We start from the raw sequence: 20,460 nt of genomic DNA on the forward strand, positions 1-20,460 counted from the left end.
GTAAACAAAAGAGGGTGTGATGCTAGATACATGTAAGCGTATGTAAAGAGATCTATGTGAAAGTTACACTATTCAATCTTGAAATGCCATTTGACCCTCGTATATTCACCCGATCCACCCAATCTAATGGATCGGAAGTTTCACCAGGGGACGGTGAAAACTCCAGTTTGGAAGATCGTGTGCGGGAATTCTTGTTGTTGCCATTGTATCCTCACGGCTTCCCTTCCAACAATGACCAATTGGAGGAGCTTGAACCTGTCCCACTGACTGACGAATATGAGACTGCTGTCAAGCAAGTGTTGTACCGATGCTTCGTAGTGAGATCGTACATCACGCAACATGCCCCTCGGCTCAATGACACCCAGGAATCTCAAACTTCCAATCAAGGTATGAGTCTAAATTTGACTGAAGGGGAATTCCGGGAACCAATTGAGGAGGTGACCATAACGGGGGTAAGTAGAAGAGTTAAGAAAATTGGGAATCTCACAAGAGCGGTAGTGCTGAATGTGGAGGACACAATCAGGGGAGTGAGGGCGAGTGGGTTCACCCTGACCAGTGAAGAGCTTCAGGCTCTGCTGGAGAAACATCAGTCGGGAAATAGCGATTCTTGTCTCACAACTAACGGTTTCCGGGACCAAGAAAGAGGTGAAGCGGCCGAGAGAGTATCAATCGAGCGAGTGGGGCGTATAGGAATTTCGCATGATCACGCCCTTTCTTTGTTCCAAGCCTGGCAAGCACTCTTCTGAGAATTCTGTCCTGACATGTACCCAAGATCATCCACACAAGTTGATATTAGAGATGCAACATGCAGGCGATGGCTGCATGAGCATGCGATACTCTTGAGAAACTTCACTGAGGGACAGAAATGGAGTGAATAGGAGGTGAAGCCTGATCTACTGAGCATTGCAGTGTCGTTTTTGAAGGAAACGAATGAGTCAAATAACTTACATGCATCAATATCAAACGCTAAAACATGATCATCGCCGTCTCTCCGCTTTCCACTTCCACATTTTTCCCTCCCATCTTTTCCGTTCCCCATTCCGATCTTCAGGTTGTGTATCATCTTCAACCCATTGAGCTTCACGTACTTTCCTCGAAGCCCCTTTCCCCATGAGAGCTTTGGTGATGTGCAGTCGAGATTCGGCTTGACGAAGAAGACGTACTCGTCTGAGCAATGCGGAGAGGGATATAAGAAGTGATAGACGATGTTCCTAAGTGTATCAGTATCGTTTTTCCTTGCTATTAAAATATACCAACTCTGGCATCTTCTTCCAATTCTTCGCTTGGAACGGGATGTGAAACAGAAGTTTTCTTTGTCTTATTCGAAGTATCAACGGTCTCGATCCACCCTAAGTCTTCTGCGAGTTCTTCTTCAAGTACAGGGGATTTTGGTTGTGAGTGGTTGGGATTGTACGAATCAACTTGCTATCAGCTACTTCGTATATGGATGTGTTTGAAGACATACATTCCTCTTGTCTCTCAGCAAAGACGACGTGACCCGAAGGTAAATCCTTTCCCTTTCCTTTTCTTTTCCTCTCTCCTCCGTCTTCTCGAGCCTTTATGACGATTCCCATCTCCGCGAGTTTCTCAACTTCCGCCAACTCGGCAGCAGCATCCCAATCTGAATCTGATCCACCGGGAGGGGTGATCACCTCTAATTCCCTTCTCAATTTGGAGATTTTCTACTAGATCAGCTCACTGCTAAGGTCATGTAGATGGTCAATATGAGATACCTTTTCATCCTGTGCGATCTGTACTCTCACATACCCCATATCCTGCGTTTTCAAAATCTTCACCAAATCCGCATCCAAGGCTTTATTTCCTCTATCACCTACGGCAACACCTTCCACAGTCTTACCTTTGACCATACCCCAGTAAAACTCATCTTTATTTCTAAAAGCTGCTTTCTCTCGGAGTTTACGTATACGATCTTGTTTAGACCTATAGTCTCTAGCTCGATGAACATAATCTTTATGTTTTTCAAGAAGACCAAGACGAGTACGATGAAGTGGTTGAGCTCGTTCTTTGTGATTACGTCTGGCGAGGGAGTCTGAGAATTAGCCTTTTCCACCATTAAATCTCGGGCTGGGTCATGAAAACAATGTGTGCGATACGCACTTCTCAATGTTGAGGCTGACATGTTGCGTTGAACACACACCTGGACAAAGTAGTGATCGAGCAGAAGGTGATCTTAGGTTGACTTTTATTTATTTCCAATCTATTTATTGTGTTTTATCCCATTCATCGCCCGAACAAGCCCGAAAGTTGTCCCCTATTCCTGACATCCCCTTTCAACTTTCTAGGTGGGCAGCGGAACCTGCATCACTGCAATACATCCCAGGAAATCGCCAACGCCTGGATGTCTTCAAGATGACAGCTTGGAAAGGAATGAGTTTGGGCAGGCTTGTCCGTCCAGGTCTTACTCCAACACCAGCCTCAAGACACTTCCCGCTCAGCTCGATACCCACGTTTTTCCATCGCTCCTTCTTTGATGGTAAAAGGCTCCCATCGCTCATTCCACCGCAGGTCGCCATACGACAATCTCTTCTAACATCACATAACTCACAGCTCTCCTTCGTCAGATCCACCATCAGATCACAATCGACAACCACCAAGTCTCGAGAAGAATCTCAATCGTCCCAACCCCAAAAACCATCGTCCACTTCCGCCGAAGCTATCAATGACGAAGCTTCCCAAGTCCATGCAGAGACCATCCCGCCTACACCTTCTCCAGTAGCCTTGCCCCCTTCCGCTCCAGTACCAACAAACAACCAAGCTCCCGATACGACCTCTCTTCTCAAACTCCTTTCATTCGCTAGACCGCAGCTGCCTCTAATATCTGTGGGTATATTCTGCCTTTGTATCAGTACCGGTGTCAGTCTCGCCTGGCCTTGGGCTATAGGACGTATCATAGATTTTTTCGCTCCTGGATCAGAAGCCACCCTTCTCTTTGGCTTACCTTTGGAATGGGCCGTTGGGATCACTACCTTCGCTCTGTTGATTGGCGCTGCTGCGAACTCTTGTCGAAGTATAGCGCTGCGTCTAGCGGGACAAAGAACAATGGCAAGAATACGGTATGTCAGATCTCGTGTCCTGCGTTCAATTATTATAACTGATATGTGAAAGAAATATGACTTACGCCAAATTCATGGCTCTCCCACCATCACATATCGAAACGACAGGAGTTGGTGACGCTCTCTCTAGACTCAGTCAGGATACTTCGATTATCGGTAATTCTCTCTCGGAGAATCTTGGAGAAGGCTTAAAGGCTGTCTTATCTGCGGTCGTGGGTGTAGGAGCCATGTGGATGCTGTCCCCCAGTTTGACCATGTGCATGCTTCTAGTCATCCCCCCAATATCGGTCAGCTCTTTCTTCTACGGCAAGTATATCCGAAAGCTCGCACTTCGAACACAAGAAGCTATGGGAAATATGAGCAAGCTGGCGGAAGAACGATTGTCTGCACATAGGACGGTCACAGCTTTGAATAACCAGTCAACGGAAGAAAAGCTTTTCGCCAGCAAAGCTGGAGAAGTGTACAAGCTACAAAAGAAAGAGACTGTGGCCAACGGTATCTTTCAAAATGTCAATGAAGTAGCGGGTGACATAGGCATGATCGGTTTATTGCTATATGGTGGATTTTTGGTCAGACGAGGAGAGATTAGCATCGGAGACATGACAAGTCTTCTCATTTACGTCAATTGGATCGAATGGAGTTTGAATAGTGAGTTGACAAATGATGATCAAACAAGCCATGACTGATCATCCAGCTATCGCAGGTTTCTTCACGGGACTTATGAAAGGTGTCGGAGCTTCACAACGTATCACTAGTCTCCATGAATTACCTTCACCAATACCTCTGTCGATCGGCAAGCCAGTCCCACCAGAACGAGATGGCACGATCGAATTACGAGATGTAGCCTTTGCCTACCCAGCTCGACCCGACTCTCTCGTTTTGGATGGTCTTAACCTGCGTATCGACAGAGGCGAGAGAGTGGCTTTAGTGTGAGTCACTTCACCTTGCTCAAAGACCGCCGCTGATGTGTCAGAGGTGGTAGTGGTAGTGGTAAATCCTCCGTGCAATTGTTATTACTTCGTTTCTACGACCCAATCAGAGGTCAAGTTCTATTCGATGGTCAAGATATCAAATCTTTCATACCCGAATCGTGGCGTTCTCGTATCGGTGTTGTACCACAGGATCCTATCCTTTTTGGCGGTACTATTGCGGAGAATATCGCCTACGGTCATCCAAATGCTACTCGAGAGGAAATCATCCGCGCGGCAAATATTGCCAGTTGTGACTTTATATCCAGGCTTCCATCTGGATACGATACTATCATCACTAAAGCTAGTTTATCAGGCGGACAGAGACAACGCATCGCCATCGCCCGTGCTCTCATCGGAGATCCTCATGTTTTATTAATGGATGAAGCCACCAGTGCACTGGATGCGGAATCTGAACGAACAGTCAATTTGGCATTGCAGAAATTATTCACAAAATCGGACATCACCGTTATACTTGTTGCCCATAGACTCTCTAGCATTGCCAGTGCGGATAGAGTCGTGTTACTCGAAGGTGGGAAAGTGGTAGAGGACGGAAGTTATGTCAGTTTGATCACTCGAAGAGGGGGGAAATTCAGAAAGATGGTCGAAGGTCAAATGGCCAAAGTTGGTGAGATTGCGACATTTGTCTCAGACGATCCGGAACCTCAATCTACCTCAGAAGCCATTGTCGTTTCCGAAACAAGCTCAGGAACCGTGATTCATGCTCAACCCGGAACGTCCACGCCTGCTCATCAACGACGACAGTATCACACGTCAACCATGTCTGGTCGTCGATCTACACATACACATTCTCATGTCCCCTCTCCCATTGTCCCTCGTCCTTTCTTTGCCGCTCATCCCGCACCTTACCTCCCTCGTATCAATACCGTAGCTGATGCTTCCTCGGCATCTGCCACACCACTACCTAACCTCGACCTTCCTCTCCCCCATCCTCCGTTAGCACCTATCGAATCTTACCAGCCTCTTCCACCTCTCACTCTCAGAAGACTCATCGCCGTGTATTTTCAATTGTCGAAACGTAACTTGTCAATCCTTATGACTCTGACCGCTACCACAGGTCTAGCACTTTCCCCACTCCCGTTGTCCCTACCACTTTTGTTCAATCTATCATTCGGCACGTTCCTCACGTCAGCTGCTGCCAACACCTTCAATCAGATCCTCGAAGCGCCACTCGACGCGCAAACACCTCGGACTAGAGTACGACCCCTTGTGACCCGACGAATCACTCCATTCCACGCTGCGATGTTCGGATTCGTGTGCACGTTACTTGGAGGTAGTATCCTTTATTGGGGATGTAATCCCACTACCGCGGCTTTAGGAGTGGGAAACTTGATCCTATACGCTGCAATCTACACCCCGATGAAACGTGTATCAGTGGTGAATACTTGGATCGGGGCTTTAGTTGGTGCCATCACACCTTTGATGGGATGGACAGCTACAGGTGGTACCTTATTCCCATCTATGAATCAACCACTCCTCCTTCATACACCTGGTTCAAATCTTCCTAACACTCCGAATCCTCTCACGGCATGGACATTATTCGCTCTTTTATTCTCTTGGCAATTCCCTCATTTCAACGCATTATCTCACCTCATCCGAGGTTCATACGCATTATCAGGTTATCCTATGCTTTCTGTCCTCTCTCCACGATTGAACTCCCTGGTCTCTCTACGTCATGCCCTTCTGTTGGTACCCATATCAGCTCTCATGGCTCCATTGTCAGGCAGTGTCGATTGGGGCTTCGCCCTCACCAGTGCTGTTCCTAATGCGGTTTTTGTCCATTCCGCATGGGTGTTTTGGAGGACTACGACGGATGTGGCGGCGAAAAGAGTGTTTTGGGTTAGTTTATGGTATCTTCCCGTAGTGATGGGGTTGATGTTGGTTCATAAGAATGTCAAGGTCTGGTTGGGACGAAAAGATGAGTCGGTCAGTTTGTCAGAATCAGGGGAAGGAGGAGGAATGGATGATGGAGGAATTGAGAAAGGAATGAAGTGATAGAATTAAAGGTACCAAAACACATCTCATTAGAAACATTTTGTAAAATCAGTCAAAGTCATCTTGCATCGCATGAAACAGGGTTTAAGAAAGGCAAGAAAAGCTGAGTAGGAAGAGAAGCTTCTAGCTACTGGGGGTATCCGATTGATTTACTTTGTTGGAATCAACGTCGGCATGCGCGGCAGGGGCGGTACTCTAGTGGCACTGCCAATGTGCTTTTAATCAAGTTCCAAGGGAAGGATAAATGATGCCACACGACCAAAAGTGCCACATCCCTTACGTCATGTACGATCATCAAAGACGTCAGCGGAAAAAAGGACCCGAGACAGTGTATGAATTGTCAAATTCTGCTATTCGTTCACCAGTCGTTCAAACATATCATCTACCTTTTCTCCATTACACTATGCGATGTAGCTTCTAATGAGGGAAGACATGCACTATGTAAGAGGGAATAGAAAACCTCTCAAAGAAAGAGTCAAAGGAAGAGAGAGTGAAGAGGCAGTGCCACGCGAGATGACGTATTGATCATCTCGTTTTTCACGGACGGGGTTCAGGGGGTCTAGACCAAAATTCCCTGAAACCCTGACCTCATCCTTTCCTGGCCACTCGGTTCTATCTCCGTTTCTCTTACTCACTTTTCTTTTTTCACACTCGTCACCCTTTTCTTTTTCCCTTTCAATTAGTTTGACATCCTCTCTCTCTCTCACACACACACGCACCAAATCCTTCCCACTTACCTTACTCTTCAACCCTTCCCCCCCCCCCCCCAACTTGCATACACGTGTTTGTTCTACTTCTCCCTCCTTCATTCCTAAGATTCGTCATCACTCCCCCCTTCCTATCGGTTGCCTGCTAGACTTGTACCCCGTAAGACGTTCTGGAAATACAGAGAATATCCATCAGATTCATTAAAACAACTATTCCCTTCGAATCTTTGACGGTCAAACGTTTAGCAATCTGGACTTTTGATACGCTTTACGCTCCACAAATCAAGCCTTTTGATACTTGGACACAGAGGGTCGATTGCACTTGGATAGAGTACGATTACTTTTCGGTCATCTGGTCATCGAGCAGATCGACTCCAAAGAAGACGGAACATGATTAAGAAATCAACTTTCTTTACTCTTTCAAGTTATTCATCTAGATCTTCATAAATCCATCATGCACGACATGTTCAATCCTTCCGGTCGACCTCCCCCAGTGGACTTGTATCCCAATAAAGAAACCGCAAGACGATTGTCAGAGATGCAAGTCGAAGAACCGATCGATGTCAAGATGAAAACTGAACAAACTCGAAAACTAAATCCAGTTCAACGAAATTTTGCCGTAGGTGCTTCAACACATAATCAACCTACTTCCCCACCTACATCGATCAAACCTATAATTCAAACACCTCCATCAACACGTCAACGTTCAAACAAATTTCCTACAGATTCAGCTTTAAGATCACCAATCCCACCTATTCCTTCATCACCTTCTCCTACTGCTTCTCCTGATTTACAAAATCGACATCATTCCCCTGACCTTGAACTTTCCCCGCCCCCAGCTACCGCCACACGTCCGAAGAAAATGCCAACTATGCAATTACCCACATTCACCCCTGCCTTCGCACCTTCGGCAAAAACTCCTGCATCACCATGGTTGTTATTAGCGGCAAGTTCGGGTGCACCCACCCCGTCAATTGCAGGTCCATCGAATAGTCCTCATTTAGGTTATCCCTTTGAACAATTGAACATTGGAAGCAGTTGGAGTGGAGCCAATCTATTAGGAGATGATAGTGGTATGGCAATGAAGATTGAACCTTTTGAAAACCCACCTACGAAATTCAATCCCTCGAAGATTTCTGGTATACCCCCTTTGCCAGAAATCAGCAGGGAGAAATTGGCGATGTATAGATCTATGGTCGGTCAAGCATCCGCAGGGCGTAAAGAAATTTCTTCTCCGTTGAAGGCGCCACCATTAGAATCATCAACAGTTCCATCGCCCCAGTTCGTTCAATCAATCCGGCAACCACCAATGGCATTATTGCAGTCTTCATCATCGTTCATGAAAGCTCCCAGTCCTTTGAGCACAAACACCATTTCATCCGCTTCCAGTCGACTTCCACCGCTGTCCGTCAATGCTCTTATCTCCAAATTGTCTCTATCCCCATCGACAGTCTTGATACTAGATGTTCGACCACCGTCGTCATTTTCCATATCTCATCTACCCAACTCACACTCCCTTCCGATCCCTTCCACACTTTTACGGAGACCTGCGTTCGACTTGGGCAGAATCACCCAGATGCTCACGCCCGCCTCCGTGGAGGCCGTCAGTAAGTGGCGGGAGAAGAGTGATATCATCCTCCTCGACGCCGATAGTGGAAATGCCCCAAATGGAGGGGTTTTGGATGGGTTAGCTGCCAAATTTGAGCGAGAAGGTTTCAATGGTCGATTATGGTTTGTCAAAGGAGGTCATAATGCTTTGATCAGTTCGGCTCTCGTCAATCTTGTATCTGACGACGACGACGACGAAGGTAGTGGTGATGATTCTACCACGCTATCTGCCTCTGGTCTGATGGCGGGTAGATTGGGCAGCATGGCTTTCAGACAAGGTAAGTTTTGTTATGATCGGAAAACCAGACTAGCTAAATATATGCAGAATCCACTAATTCCGGTCGCCCCAGTCGACCACATAGCAATGGTTCTCATTCCACCACTTCTCAAACTCCAAGCATTTCTTTCCGTCCTGATCCCTTCACTTCATCCGCCACTTCCACAGCTACAGAAATTCCCATACCTTCGTCTCCTGTTCGTAAACCCACTCGCAGTGGTATTTTCAATCACATGTTAGGCTCTACATCATCCTTCAACTCCGACGCAGGTCGATCTATTCGTCTTCAACCTGCCAACCCATTCTTCGACAACATACGTCAAAACCTCGAACTCTCACATGAAGGAATCAGCGAGCGTATACCTCTCGGTCTCAACCAGTCCATGCTTGCTAGAGCAGAAGAATTACCCACATGGCTCCGACCTCTGGTAGTCATGCCTGAGAAAGACCGCATGGACCGTTTAGCAGAACAATTCTACGCTATAGAGCTCGGCGAACAGAAACGTTTACAAGCTGTTATGGATTATCATACGAAAGAATCCGGTACGAAACTCGAGCATACTCCACCTGAACCTCAACAGACTTTGAAAAATTCATCGGTATTCATGAGTCGATCGGAATCTCTCTCGAGTTCCCAGGAGGGGGATTATTTCCCTTTTTCCATAACGGCAGGAGTAGAAAGAGGTAGTAAAAATAGATATAAAAATATCTGGCCATATGACTTTTCCAGGGTAAGATTGGGGTGTCCAGGTGAAGAAGATTGCGATTATATAAATGCTTCGTTCGTTCAGCCTCGAGGGACTACTAGGAGGTATATCGCGACTCAGGGTCCATTGGATGCTACCATTTGTGATTTTTGGACGTTGGTGTGGGAACAAGATGTTCGAGTGATTGTCATGTGCGTATATTCCCTTTCTCCTTCATCCCTTTCTCCCATTCTCTCCTTTGCTTCGTCCCCTCTTGTACTGTCGGGTAACCTCTGGCTGAAAACATCGCACGAAGCTAAACTCTCGACGCTTTCAGTCCGTAGGTCAGATAAAATCGAAGCCTGATCTTTCCGGAGAAGCCATGTCCACGAGCGCTTATCAAGAAACAATCGCTGACTGACAGGATCACAAAGCAATACGAAGGTGGTTTGATGAAATGTGGTAACTACTGGAATTCTGAAAATTGCGGTCAATTCCAAGTTCAACTCATCTCTCAAAAAGGTGATGATGATGCTCAACCTGAAGAACGTTCAAAAACAGGGTTCGACTTTGGTGCGGCTGCTGTTACTCCGAAAGGTGTCAATACCCCTCAAGAGAATATCAAAAGAGTTTTTCAATTGACTCACACTGGTTTACCTGGGAAACCGATTAGGACAGTAACACAGATACAATGTGTTTCATGGCCGGATTTCGACGTACCGCAATCAGCGGATACTTTGTTGAGGTTGATAAAGGATGTGGATGAAGCTGTTTTAGGGCATTGTAAGCAGGTCGAAAAGGAGGATGATCCATTAGGAAGGGTTAATCAACCGCCTGTACTCGTGCATTGTGAGTTTGTCTCATTGTCAATATGCGAGATTCGCCCGTCCTCTCTTCCTCTGTTTTCCCCGTCTAGAACTCGATTGTCACTTTCATCATTTCACGTATATCTTAGCGTTGTCCCCTTTTTTCTCCATATGTTTTGCTCTGTAATCCCATCATGGATTCGATGGTTACCCAGGTCGTAAACATCTCAATGGACCTACAGCAAATCTGCCTCATTATTGTGCATCTTTGTCTGTGAACGCCTTCTTCATATTTCATCTTTGTATATCTTTTTCTGGGAATGATCTATCCAATATGTGAAGAACCCCCTGAACGCTCGGCTATTTAGTCACGCAACAACATGAATGAGTCTAATTCTCAGGTTCAGCAGGTGTCGGCCGAACAGGTAGTTTCATCGTTGTCGACTCTATCATAGATGGTATACGCCGAGAACGTCAACAAATCAAACCTTACTCCGTCCCCACTACCGAGTCCATACCAGAACAAAGTACCACCCCATCTGGTCCTCATCCCAACACATCATCCCTCAACATCCTTCCCGATCCGCTTGTCGCTAATCTACCCTTGCAACCCTCTACATTACATGGTCCACCAGGATCTATGACCACTCCTCAACCCCCAAATTTGAAACCGGCACAAGCATCATATATGGACGTAGAGAAAGTCGTCCAGCCCATGGATATAGATTTCAGTAATCCGATAGAAGATAAAGATACCGATAGCCTGAATACTAATTGGGACGATAGATTTCTGAGACATAGAGGGAGTGAAACTTCCACCGGAAGTGGGAGTAGTAGACGACCTAGTTTAGCTTCGGCGTTTACTTCGTCGGAAAAGCTGTCTTCGGAGCAGTGAGTGTCTACCTCTCGTCAATGCACTCTGTACACGTTCTCTCATTTCTCCTCGATGACTTCCCTACACATATCCTCTTATATCTCTTGACTCAGTTCAGTATTCCTATTCTCTCGTATCCCCCGGATGACTTCCCCATAGAGTTTCTCTCATATCTCCTAGATGGCTTCCCTTCACGAATCCTCTCATCTCTCGGATGGGTTCGTGCCTGCTCTTTGATCTTACTAGGCTATTGGCAGAACTGGGCTTTGGGCCTCGTCTCGTCGACAGGTGAAAGCAGCCTCTGTTATGGTGAATGGAGAAAACACTGTTCTGGACGACGGTGGTTTGGAGTAATGATGAGGTAGCTAAACTGACAACAGTCTGCACAAGACATTACCCACTCCACCAGCCATCACCAAATCACAAGAACGTCATCGCGCCCCTACCCCTCTATCATTGATGGAAAACCCCATTCCGGCGGTTTTGGAAAGTATGAGGGTTCAACGAATGTCATTGGTTCAATCTTTACGCCAATATGTTTTCGTTCATCGAGGTGAGTTTAACCTCCGTTCCCAATTCTTCTTTCCTTCTCTCACTCGCTGCCCCACAACTTTATCCATCCTCATCTTCACCCTTATTTTTGATCATATTGTCATTGAAACAATGCTGACCTCGATAGCTATAATAACGTACTGTCTTCAATTTCCCATTCTGAACCAAGTTTCTGAGCCTAACCAAAATCATAACAACCATTCACGCGAACTATCCTCAAGATCATCTTCCAACCCCACGACAGACGACGAAAGTCATCCGAAACGTCCCGCATCACCTACCGAACTACGTGAACCTCCCTTGCCTCAAGTGAAAGTCGGTACGTCAGGTTTGGCCAAACGGACGAGTCATAAGAAGATGAGAGGAGATGGTATGTCCATGCCCAGTTCACCTAACCGAACTCATCATGCGAGTCCGATCGGTACGCCTGGATCGGGGAGGGCGAGGACGAAGAGCGGGTCCAGTCCGAGTAGCGCGGGTAGTGGACCCAGAGCTTCTGATGGTACGGGGCTATCGAGATGATGCTGTGGTGCCTCGAGACGGAATCGTCATAATACCGCCTTGTGAGGTCAGGTTTGCGTAGTTCTTGTCGTCAACAGGTGGGATATGGTTGCGACGTGTTGAGAAATGTAGCGGATGGACATTGAGGGATGTAGCATTCTTGCATAGTAGTCTTGATTCATTGATGAGTGAGTGCGGCTGGGAGTGTGTTCAAATAAAGAGTTGTAGCTTATTGGTGATCATGCAATTTAATAATAGCATTGCGTGGTGGTGATGATCACATCATATGACCACTCTTGACTCATTGTACTTTATGTGACATCACACAACAACACTGTAGAGTAAAGTAGTATAAGTAGAGTACAAATGGTACAACAGGTCACATTATATAATTTCTGCAGGATTTCATTCCTGTGACAAGATAACAGGATACTAACTTCAGATCCTTAACAACTCCTCCAAAACGTCACAAACCTTCAAAACGTCAAAATATGCTGATCTCCCCTGAGCTAAAAAATCATTAACTTTCAATTACCACGAAAATCAAGTTTAAAGAAAGAACTAACCGAAGTCAAGACGATCCTCTCTCCATCAAAAAACAATTGAGCACAAGTATAATGTTTACCACAAGTCATCAAGACTTTAGTAGAACTTCTAGCTAAACCAGATTTGATAATCCTCGCTTTAAAAACATCCAACTCGTTTATATTTTTCAAAAATTTAGTAGAATTCCAAATCATCTTATCTACCATCAAAGTCTTTACGAATGGGTCTGCTGAATCTACAGAATACCTTCTGGTTTTTTCATTATTATTATCATTTTCTAATTCTTTACCTTTTGATCCTATAGGATAATCTATTTGACTTATACATTCCATTCCGGCATAATGAACAGTGTTTGGTCTTAATTCTAAAGGTTTGAAATCTGATAATTCTAAATTAAATTTATCACCTTGTGTATGATTATTAGCTGTTGAACAATAAATGGATTTCGAATTTGAAGATGCGGAACAGAATGCACTTGAATGTGGACAAATGTAAACGTGTTGTTGCCATTGTGACCAAGTGTATGAAATCATTTCTTTTTCTGGTAGTTGTTCTCCGAGTATTTGAGATATGTTTGAAAGAGTTGAATTGGAACGATTTGGACGTTTTTTAGATAAGATAATGGGTTGTTTAGATGAATTGAATTGTCGAATGGAGTCAGGGGGTTGAAGAGTGGATAAAGTAGGCTGATGAGTGGTCAAAGTAGGTTGTTGAGTGGATAAAGTAGTTTGAGTGGACAGAACGAGCTGTGGGGTGGAGGTTGAAAGTCTCGTCTTCGTTGTCGTCGTCGTCATATAGGGATGAAGTGAAGGAATTGAGATAGATCGATTTTGAGGCTCGGGGAATTGACCAGGATCATGAGATGAAGTTTCACTCGGTTGAGATTGGAGTTGAACTTGATTTTGTCGATTTTGTAAATTTCGTTTCGCCAAAGCACAACGAGTCATAACTTTGATAAACTTGAGTGAAATCGTCCCAACCAACATGATGATTTCCATTTGATCTGAACTTTGTAAAATCCCTCTACATTCGAAAGAAAAAACATCGATACAATTACTATCACAACCTCCATCTAAATCATCTTGAAACGGAAGTTTGATTCTTGCCGATAAAGGAAGATAAGCCACAGTAGGTCGAAGTGGTATCATTAAATCTAAAACTTTATCATCTGACATAGCTGGAAGAGCTGCCGAAGCTAGTGGAATAGCATATGGCATATCGTTTATGAACCAACTCCATTCTGGTAATCCATTCCAAATGTGTGATTTATATTCTTTAAGTTTACCAACATGTCTCCAAACCATTGATTTTGACCGACGAGGTTTCGGAGGTGGATTTAAAGCGTATGTCGATAAAACCAAACAATATCCTTGGTCTGTCAATGGGTTGGTTCTTGTATTTGAACGAGATCCGTCGATGTCCCGTGTAGCTAATACCACTACCCAATCTCGAGTGATGAATCGAGCTGTATAAATCGAAGGAAATGAAGGAACATCATGAGCTAAAGGTGAGATACGCTGTTCAGGTTAACAAAAGTTCTTCAACTTGGCAGACAATTATAGTAGCATAGATGGTTATGAAAGAATGATTATGGGACGAGTCAGATGATACGTTGCTCACCCCTATACATGTTCCAGATTTCCAATCCCATACTGCCACTAAACTCAAAGAGCCAGGTACCCCAGCACAATTTGTCACAAGTAGCCTCCCTCCGGGAATCAGTTGTAACTCCACATCGGGATTAAGAGACATATCGTCTGGCGTGACGATTTCTATGAATTGTCTTGCGTATCGTTCGGGATGATATGCACCATCCTCACCCAACAATCTAGATTCGTATAATGGATTAGGAGTGAGTTTGTAAAAGTATATACGACGAAATCGGAGTGGACAATCCGCTTTGCCTTTTGCTACACCTTCTCGTCTGATAACATCAGCATAATCATTACTTTAATTGGATTAACCAACAAAAGATATACTCACAGTGGTCCAGCCACAGCCACGACATCATCGGAAGGACAAAATGCGATTCCCCAAATTTCACCCTGATGAAGAACCGTCCATCCTAGTAAACCTTGTATTCGGTCTTTGATGTTGTAAAACGAACGTTCAGGACCAGAATATGGTAATTGAAACACTGCCCATTGTTGCATCTCCCATCGCCAAGGCAAGGCATCCACAGGCCACCCGGTGTTGGAAAAAATGAGCAACATGATACCATCTTGTACGTCGACCACATATGAGAATGGTAAATTGAAACATCGAATTTCAGCAGGTTCGAGATTTATCAACGCTTTCTCACGTTCCCATGGCCATCTTCTATGAAAGAGTCGTGAATCTTCTATCGGTGAGGTTGTGCCAGATGGACCAGCTTGTTCACTCGTGTCTGCCACTAGGTGTGATGTCGCATAATCTCCGCGAGTTTGGCACTCGTGTGAGATGAGGACAGACTGACTCGCTTTACTGTCAGCTACATCGGTGGGAGCAGATTGAGGTTCAGCTGCATCGACAGAGGTTGGTTGGGTTTCAGCTGCATCGATGGACGGGGTTTGCACTTCCACTGCATCGATGGACGCGGGTTGAAAGGTAACTGCATCGATTGAGGCGGATTGAACCTTAGCTGCATCGATAGAGGTACTGGTAGGAGGGACAGGAGGAAGAGGAATCGGTTGAGCGGGAGGTAAAGAAGGAGGTAGAGAAGGAGGTAATGACGGAGGAAGCGAGAGAGGACTGAAGGGAAGAGGAAACAGTGGAAGTAATTCAAATCCGAAATCCGATGACGATGGACTATTTTCCGTTGACCGAGGTGGAGTATCAAGAGGGACGGGGGAAGTATTGGGAGCATGTTGTAGGATACGTCGTAGGACCGCCGATGAAAGGATTATATGACTTATCCTCTTGTTCACCTAAAAATATCAGTGTCGAAGTATACAGCGGGATCAACGAGATACTCACCTGGAACAAGTTTCTCAGACCATCGGGGTCACAATAACCCATCAAGGTTTCGAGCAGAATAGTGCATTTAGAATCAGTAAAGACATTGATCTTACATGAGACTAGTGGGTTGGAACGGGATGCCATTTCTATGTTCTTCGAGAGGTGGGATGGGAAGGTGATCAGGAAGCTAGAAGGTCAGCATTTGATAGAACGAAGGAAAAGGAGAAAGATTCACCAGTTGAAGAGTTTTGATCGAAGGACTGGCAAAAGTAGGGCAATAGCAAGGCAAATAGTGAGGCAGGCAGATTGTTAGCAACAAGGAGGTAAGTTCGGTCAATGATGAGTGATATGATACGAAGTGAGTTGATGAGAACAAGGCTGCCGATTAATGATCGAGACAAACGTCATCATCGTATGGGATTGCTATTTTGTCACCATAGATTTGAAGAGAGAAGGTACGAGAGAATGTCCAATCACGGCAGATGGAATGAGAATCAGTAGAGTAAGCCTTCCCTTACTCCTCCCTCCTTCATCCACTAGCCATTGACCACATGACACTATACCACTACCGCTACTATTTCACCGTGGTGGAAATCAGTCTTGCTGATAGCTGGTCGCTTGTATTTGTGGGACAAGTCAGTATTTGTAGGGAAGCAACCAAGTAAGCTCAACAAAAAGTTGGATGAATGGAATAACGAACGAGTTGATTGGTCTTTGAAAATTTCGGCCATCGCCGCTGATACGGTTGCTCCGGCAATAGTCGCCGGTTCATGCGGTTGAAAAAGTCCCTGCCCACACTACTCACCTTCACTGCGCCTTTCCCACTGCTCACTGTATACTACTCACCATCATTCGACTCTATATATGATGAAGCAAGTCGATGGTAAAGAGGTAGCTTTTCATAACAGTCGTGAAAAGGTGAGTCGTGTCACAGTTGGACTTCCTATCACTTCCGTAACTTCGATCTGTGCTGCAAGCTTGGCTGACTCGCAGGGCGTATGGATCGTGGTTCATGGCGAGTCATTCATGAACCACTCCAGAACTTTGTCTCCCACTGACCAGTAGGACATGTGTACGACGTAACAGATTTTCTCGATGTGAGTCATTTCCTTACCACTTGAGAAGTGACTAACCATAAGGAACACCCAGGTCAGTTATCTTCCTTTCGTCCAGTGAACAGGGTGACTAACGATCGACAGGAGGCGCCGATATCATTTTGTGCGCATCTTCTTCAAGACGCCATGCATCGAGCTGACGGGAGAGAAAATACGCAGGAAAAGACGCCACGGAAGAATATGAACCTATTCATCCTCCAGATGCTATCAAAGATAACCTGGGTATGTGTTCACTTCCCTCAAACATGATTCCCCAATCAAAACTGATAAAGAGATCCATCAAAACATCTTGGACCTGTCATACCTGGTACTCTCCCAAAACCTCAAACTATATCACCTTCTCCTGCCCCAGCGGCTGTCCAAGTTCCTCAAAAGCGCGCGGGAGGTACGAACGATACTCTACCAGAAGAATATGTAAAACCGTCTTTAGAGGAGATATTGAGTTTGCACGATTTCGAAGCTGTGGCCAGAAGGACCATGTCGAGAAGAGGATGGAATTACTACTCATCGTGGGTCCCTCTGCGCTCTGACGCTGAATGCTGATAGTCATCAGAGGGGCAGACGATGAGATTACAATGGTAAGTTCCTCGAGGACGTGAAGGATGAGCTAAGTCTTTCAGCGGGAAAACCATAATGCTTTTCACCGGTATGTCTAGGGTCTGAGCTAACTCCTTGGGTCCTTGGAAGAGGTATCGGAGATGTTGATGCGCAGGGTTTGGTTCCGACCACGGGTCTTACGAGACGTTAGCAAAGTTGATTACTCCACATCAATCTTTGGGTTCAAGACCAGTATGCCGATTTACATCACTGCTACCGCTTTAGGTGAGTGGTTCTTCCTCTAGACGCACCCCGATAGAATTCCTGACTGACAAATAGGCAAACTTGGACATCCTGAAGGAGAAGTCTGTCTTACAAAAGCTGCAGCAGAACATGATGTCATACAAATGGTAAAATCTGAACACCCCATATCTATCATCATGCTGAAAAACAGATTCCCACATTAGCCAGCTGTTCATTCGACGAAATGGTCGATGCTGCCAAACCTGGCCAAGTACAGTTTTTGCAGCTGTACGTTTCTGTTTCATGAGCATCGATTGTATATGCTGATAATCATAGATACGTTAACGCCGATCGAACGCGGACGAAAAAGATTATTTCGCACGCTGCGGAAAGAGGAGTGAAAGCATTGTTTATCACTGTTGATGCTCCCCAACTTGGTAGACGAGAAAAGGTGAGATCAGCATCTTGGGTCGGATAATGACCAACTTGTTGACGGATAGGATATGAGGACGAAATTCGAAGGTACCGCTTCGGCCCAACAAGCTGCTGGTAAAGACAATTTCCGGAGAGATCAAGGTGCTGCAAGGGCAATATCATCATTTATCGACCCTTCGTTGAGTTGGAAAGATTTGAAAGAGTTGAAGGAGGCTGCAAAAGGGATGAAAGTGGTTTTGAAGGGTGTCCAATGTTGGGAAGATGCAGTTTTGGCTGCTCAACACGGTATGGATGGGATTGTGTTGTCCAATCATGGGTCAGTGTTCCTACTTTACATCATTGATGATTCCCTCTTTCATCCCAAAACTCACATCTCATACTGTTTGATATAAGTGACAGTCGTTGGTAAAAGGAACAAGAGAGTTAAAGCCACACTATAAGGAACATGTGGGAACCGAGACGTATCAGAAGATAAGAAAGATATCGGTGGTTCCTAATTGTCAATGAGGGAATGAAAGGAGAAGAGCATAAGAAGTATCTCTGACATCGCAGTGGACGTCAATTAGATTTCTCCCCTTCCCCATTAGCTCTACTTCCTTCAGTCACATCGGCTCTTCGTCAAAACGGTTATCTCTCTCCTCATTCACCACCATTCGAAATCTTCGTCGATGGCGGTGTGAGAAGAGCTACAGACGTCTTGAAAGCGATCGCTTTGGGTGCAACGGCAGTCGGTATAGGAAGACCAATGATCTACGCAATGTCGACTTATGGTACTGAAGGAGTATCAAAAGCTTTACAGATATTGAAAGATGAGTTTGATATGAATATGAGACTCATTGGGGCTAGGACGATAGAAGAGGTGGTCCCTAGTATGGTAGAGACGGGAGCTTTATTCCAGGGGATAGGCTCGGATACTATGTACGATGCGAATTGTGAGTTGATTTGATATATCGACTTTTCACAGAGGAATTCATGTAGACGTGTGGTAGGTGTGAAAGTGACTGATGAATAGATGAAAAGATCTTGCCAGTGGGGGTGAAGGCGAGATTGTGATCATTAGAATCTGTCGTGCTATTGTCTGTACTGGTATGCAATGTTTGCGGTTCAAATCTGACTATGACGTGTTGGCGATGATGAGTGAAGGCATATAGGTACCATCAGTAAGAAGCTGTGGGAAGAAGAGGAAAAGCAGTGAACGCAGTGCGCAAGAAGAGCATATGCGAGTGGATTCGAGTACTGGTACTTGATGTGAGGGACGGCGAATACTGAAGATCATGTCTGCATCACTTGTTACTTCTTACATCTTGTACCTCGGTCATACGTCATATAATTCAAGTAGCTCCATGGGGACCAGCCTGCTCAACGTCCTTCCTGCTCAAATTCCCGCCGGATCCTTCACCTTGAACAGCTTCCGCAGCGGCCTGACATGAGCGATGAGTCCAATGAAAATTTCGCCATCATGTCATACGTAGCGAAGGGGTAGAACGGGACTTTGATGGTGTTAAAAAATGACCGGGGACGAATGGTGCTCTGGAGTAGTACGAGTAAATTGGGATTACAGAAAATAAAGGAGACAGGTAATCATGGAAGTCAACTTACTTTGGCAGCCTGAACATTAGCGAATAGTCCGTCATAACATTCAGCCCTGTGATCTTTTTCAATTTTTCAAAGAGAGGTGGAGGAATCCTGCTAAAGAGTGTGAAGAGACAAAAAGAAAAAAAACAGGAAGATAAGATGGTAACTCACCTTTAAATCTTCTTCAGTAGCATTGCCACTAGTCTGTTCAGGTTTAGTTTTGGCTGAAATATCAATATCAACCCTTTGCACGCAAAAAAACCCTTTATAAATTTATCCAACATGTAAATCTACTTCATTGTAATCAAATAACGAGTGAAATAACAAGACGTTATTCAATATTGAAAAGGGGTGTTAAAATCTCAAGAGTTCAAAATGAAGATTTATATCGATTGATACCAAGATGGAATCGACGAGTAAAATAGTCTTGATGGGTGATCGTGAGGAAAGATAGACATAATGGAGAAGATCATCAAATTTAAAGTCTCAGATTTAAAGGAAGTTTGAAGATTGAGGAATATCAACAAACTTAAGAAAAGTTAAGAACAAAAACTCACGTCCACGTTGTTCATCATCTGGCACTTGTTTAGGTTGTCCAGCTGTGGTACTCGCCCTCCCGGCGAGAGGGTCGACATTTTCTTTGATTGGTGATTGAGTCATATTCACTAGCGATTATTCTGAATGTGGTGTTGTTGGTGTTGGTCTTGTCAACGGTCCGAAATGAGAAGGAGATGCGATAGCGAGATAGAATATTTAAGGGGGAAATGGGAAGGAAGGAAGGAATGGAAGGAAGGGGGTGGTGACGAGTGGAGAGGAATGTTCATCGTGACGTCATTTTCGCCAGATGGCGTTAGAAAGGAATGTGGGTCCCCACGTTTCCAATCTGTTCATTGTAACACTTTAGTACATTGCATGCAAGGAGGGTAAGGAATGCGTGTGAGAGATTCGGCTAGCATAGATCAGAGAAGAATATGTGATAGAGTAAGAAAAAGGGTGTCGAGTG

General features: G+C 45.1%; 8 protein-coding genes across 8 annotated transcripts; 5 read left to right on the plus strand and 3 right to left on the minus strand.

Moving 5' to 3' along the window:
* Window positions 1-83: 83 nt before the first annotated feature.
* TREMEDRAFT_61055 (uncharacterized protein) lies at window positions 84-559 on the plus strand (the record flags this gene model as incomplete). Its single annotated transcript, XM_007003431.1, has 2 exons — window positions 84-452; window positions 524-559. The coding sequence occupies 2 exons, from the start codon at window positions 84-86 to the stop codon at window positions 557-559; spliced, it is 405 nt and encodes a 134-aa protein (XP_007003493.1).
* A 418-nt stretch (window positions 560-977) lies between these two features.
* Window positions 978-2,140, minus strand: TREMEDRAFT_61056 (uncharacterized protein; the record flags this gene model as incomplete). The annotated part of the gene is made up of 5 exons (XM_007003432.1): window positions 978-1,211; window positions 1,258-1,421; window positions 1,466-1,682; window positions 1,734-2,050; window positions 2,119-2,140. The coding sequence occupies 5 exons, from the start codon at window positions 2,138-2,140 to the stop codon at window positions 978-980; spliced, it is 954 nt and encodes a 317-aa protein (XP_007003494.1).
* Window positions 2,141-2,388: 248 nt separating this feature from the next.
* TREMEDRAFT_43245 (uncharacterized protein) lies at window positions 2,389-4,723 on the plus strand (the record flags this gene model as incomplete). Its single annotated transcript, XM_007003290.1, has 4 exons — window positions 2,389-3,074; window positions 3,127-3,722; window positions 3,769-4,003; window positions 4,048-4,723. Coding segments are annotated over 4 exons (2,193 nt in total), but the record flags the coding sequence as incomplete, so codon positions are not given.
* Window positions 4,724-5,418: 695 nt separating this feature from the next.
* TREMEDRAFT_56616 (uncharacterized protein) lies at window positions 5,419-6,133 on the plus strand. The gene has a single exon (XM_007003325.1). It carries the CDS (start codon window positions 5,525-5,527, stop codon window positions 6,056-6,058), a length of 534 nt encoding a protein of 177 aa, XP_007003387.1. The 5' UTR covers window positions 5,419-5,524; the 3' UTR covers window positions 6,059-6,133.
* Window positions 6,134-7,219: 1,086 nt separating this feature from the next.
* On the plus strand, window positions 7,220-12,333 carry TREMEDRAFT_73502 (uncharacterized protein; the record flags this gene model as incomplete). Its single annotated transcript, XM_007003686.1, has 6 exons — window positions 7,220-8,651; window positions 8,699-9,548; window positions 9,761-10,185; window positions 10,544-11,033; window positions 11,397-11,569; window positions 11,696-12,333. 6 exons carry the CDS (start codon window positions 7,220-7,222, stop codon window positions 12,088-12,090), a joined length of 3,765 nt encoding a protein of 1,254 aa, XP_007003748.1. The 3' UTR covers window positions 12,091-12,333.
* A 263-nt stretch (window positions 12,334-12,596) lies between these two features.
* On the minus strand, window positions 12,597-15,696 carry TREMEDRAFT_61059 (uncharacterized protein; the record flags this gene model as incomplete). Its single annotated transcript, XM_007003433.1, has 4 exons — window positions 12,597-14,132; window positions 14,236-14,539; window positions 14,599-15,521; window positions 15,571-15,696. 4 exons carry the CDS (start codon window positions 15,694-15,696, stop codon window positions 12,597-12,599), a joined length of 2,889 nt encoding a protein of 962 aa, XP_007003495.1.
* Window positions 15,697-16,419: 723 nt separating this feature from the next.
* Window positions 16,420-18,935, plus strand: TREMEDRAFT_29157 (uncharacterized protein; the record flags this gene model as incomplete). The annotated part of the gene is made up of 13 exons (XM_007003208.1): window positions 16,420-16,470; window positions 16,546-16,613; window positions 16,816-16,889; window positions 16,942-17,176; window positions 17,221-17,245; window positions 17,288-17,313; window positions 17,380-17,489; window positions 17,544-17,614; window positions 17,659-17,735; window positions 17,784-17,898; window positions 17,948-18,198; window positions 18,435-18,814; window positions 18,895-18,935. 13 exons carry the CDS (start codon window positions 16,420-16,422, stop codon window positions 18,933-18,935), a joined length of 1,524 nt encoding a protein of 507 aa, XP_007003270.1.
* A 206-nt stretch (window positions 18,936-19,141) lies between these two features.
* TREMEDRAFT_56617 (uncharacterized protein) lies at window positions 19,142-20,224 on the minus strand. Its single transcript, XM_007003326.1, has 4 exons — window positions 20,015-20,224; window positions 19,629-19,681; window positions 19,482-19,490; window positions 19,142-19,303 (listed from the first exon to the last, which is right to left on the minus strand). The coding sequence occupies exons 1-4, from the start codon at window positions 20,115-20,117 to the stop codon at window positions 19,214-19,216; spliced, it is 255 nt and encodes an 84-aa protein (XP_007003388.1). The 5' UTR covers window positions 20,118-20,224; the 3' UTR covers window positions 19,142-19,213.
* Between the last annotated feature and the right edge of the window lie 236 nt (window positions 20,225-20,460).

The sequence above is a fragment of the Tremella mesenterica genome, assembly GCF_000271645.1.
Source record: "Tremella mesenterica DSM 1558 unplaced genomic scaffold TREMEscaffold_3, whole genome shotgun sequence".
In the NCBI taxonomy this organism is placed as follows: Eukaryota; Fungi; Basidiomycota; class Tremellomycetes; order Tremellales; family Tremellaceae; genus Tremella; species Tremella mesenterica.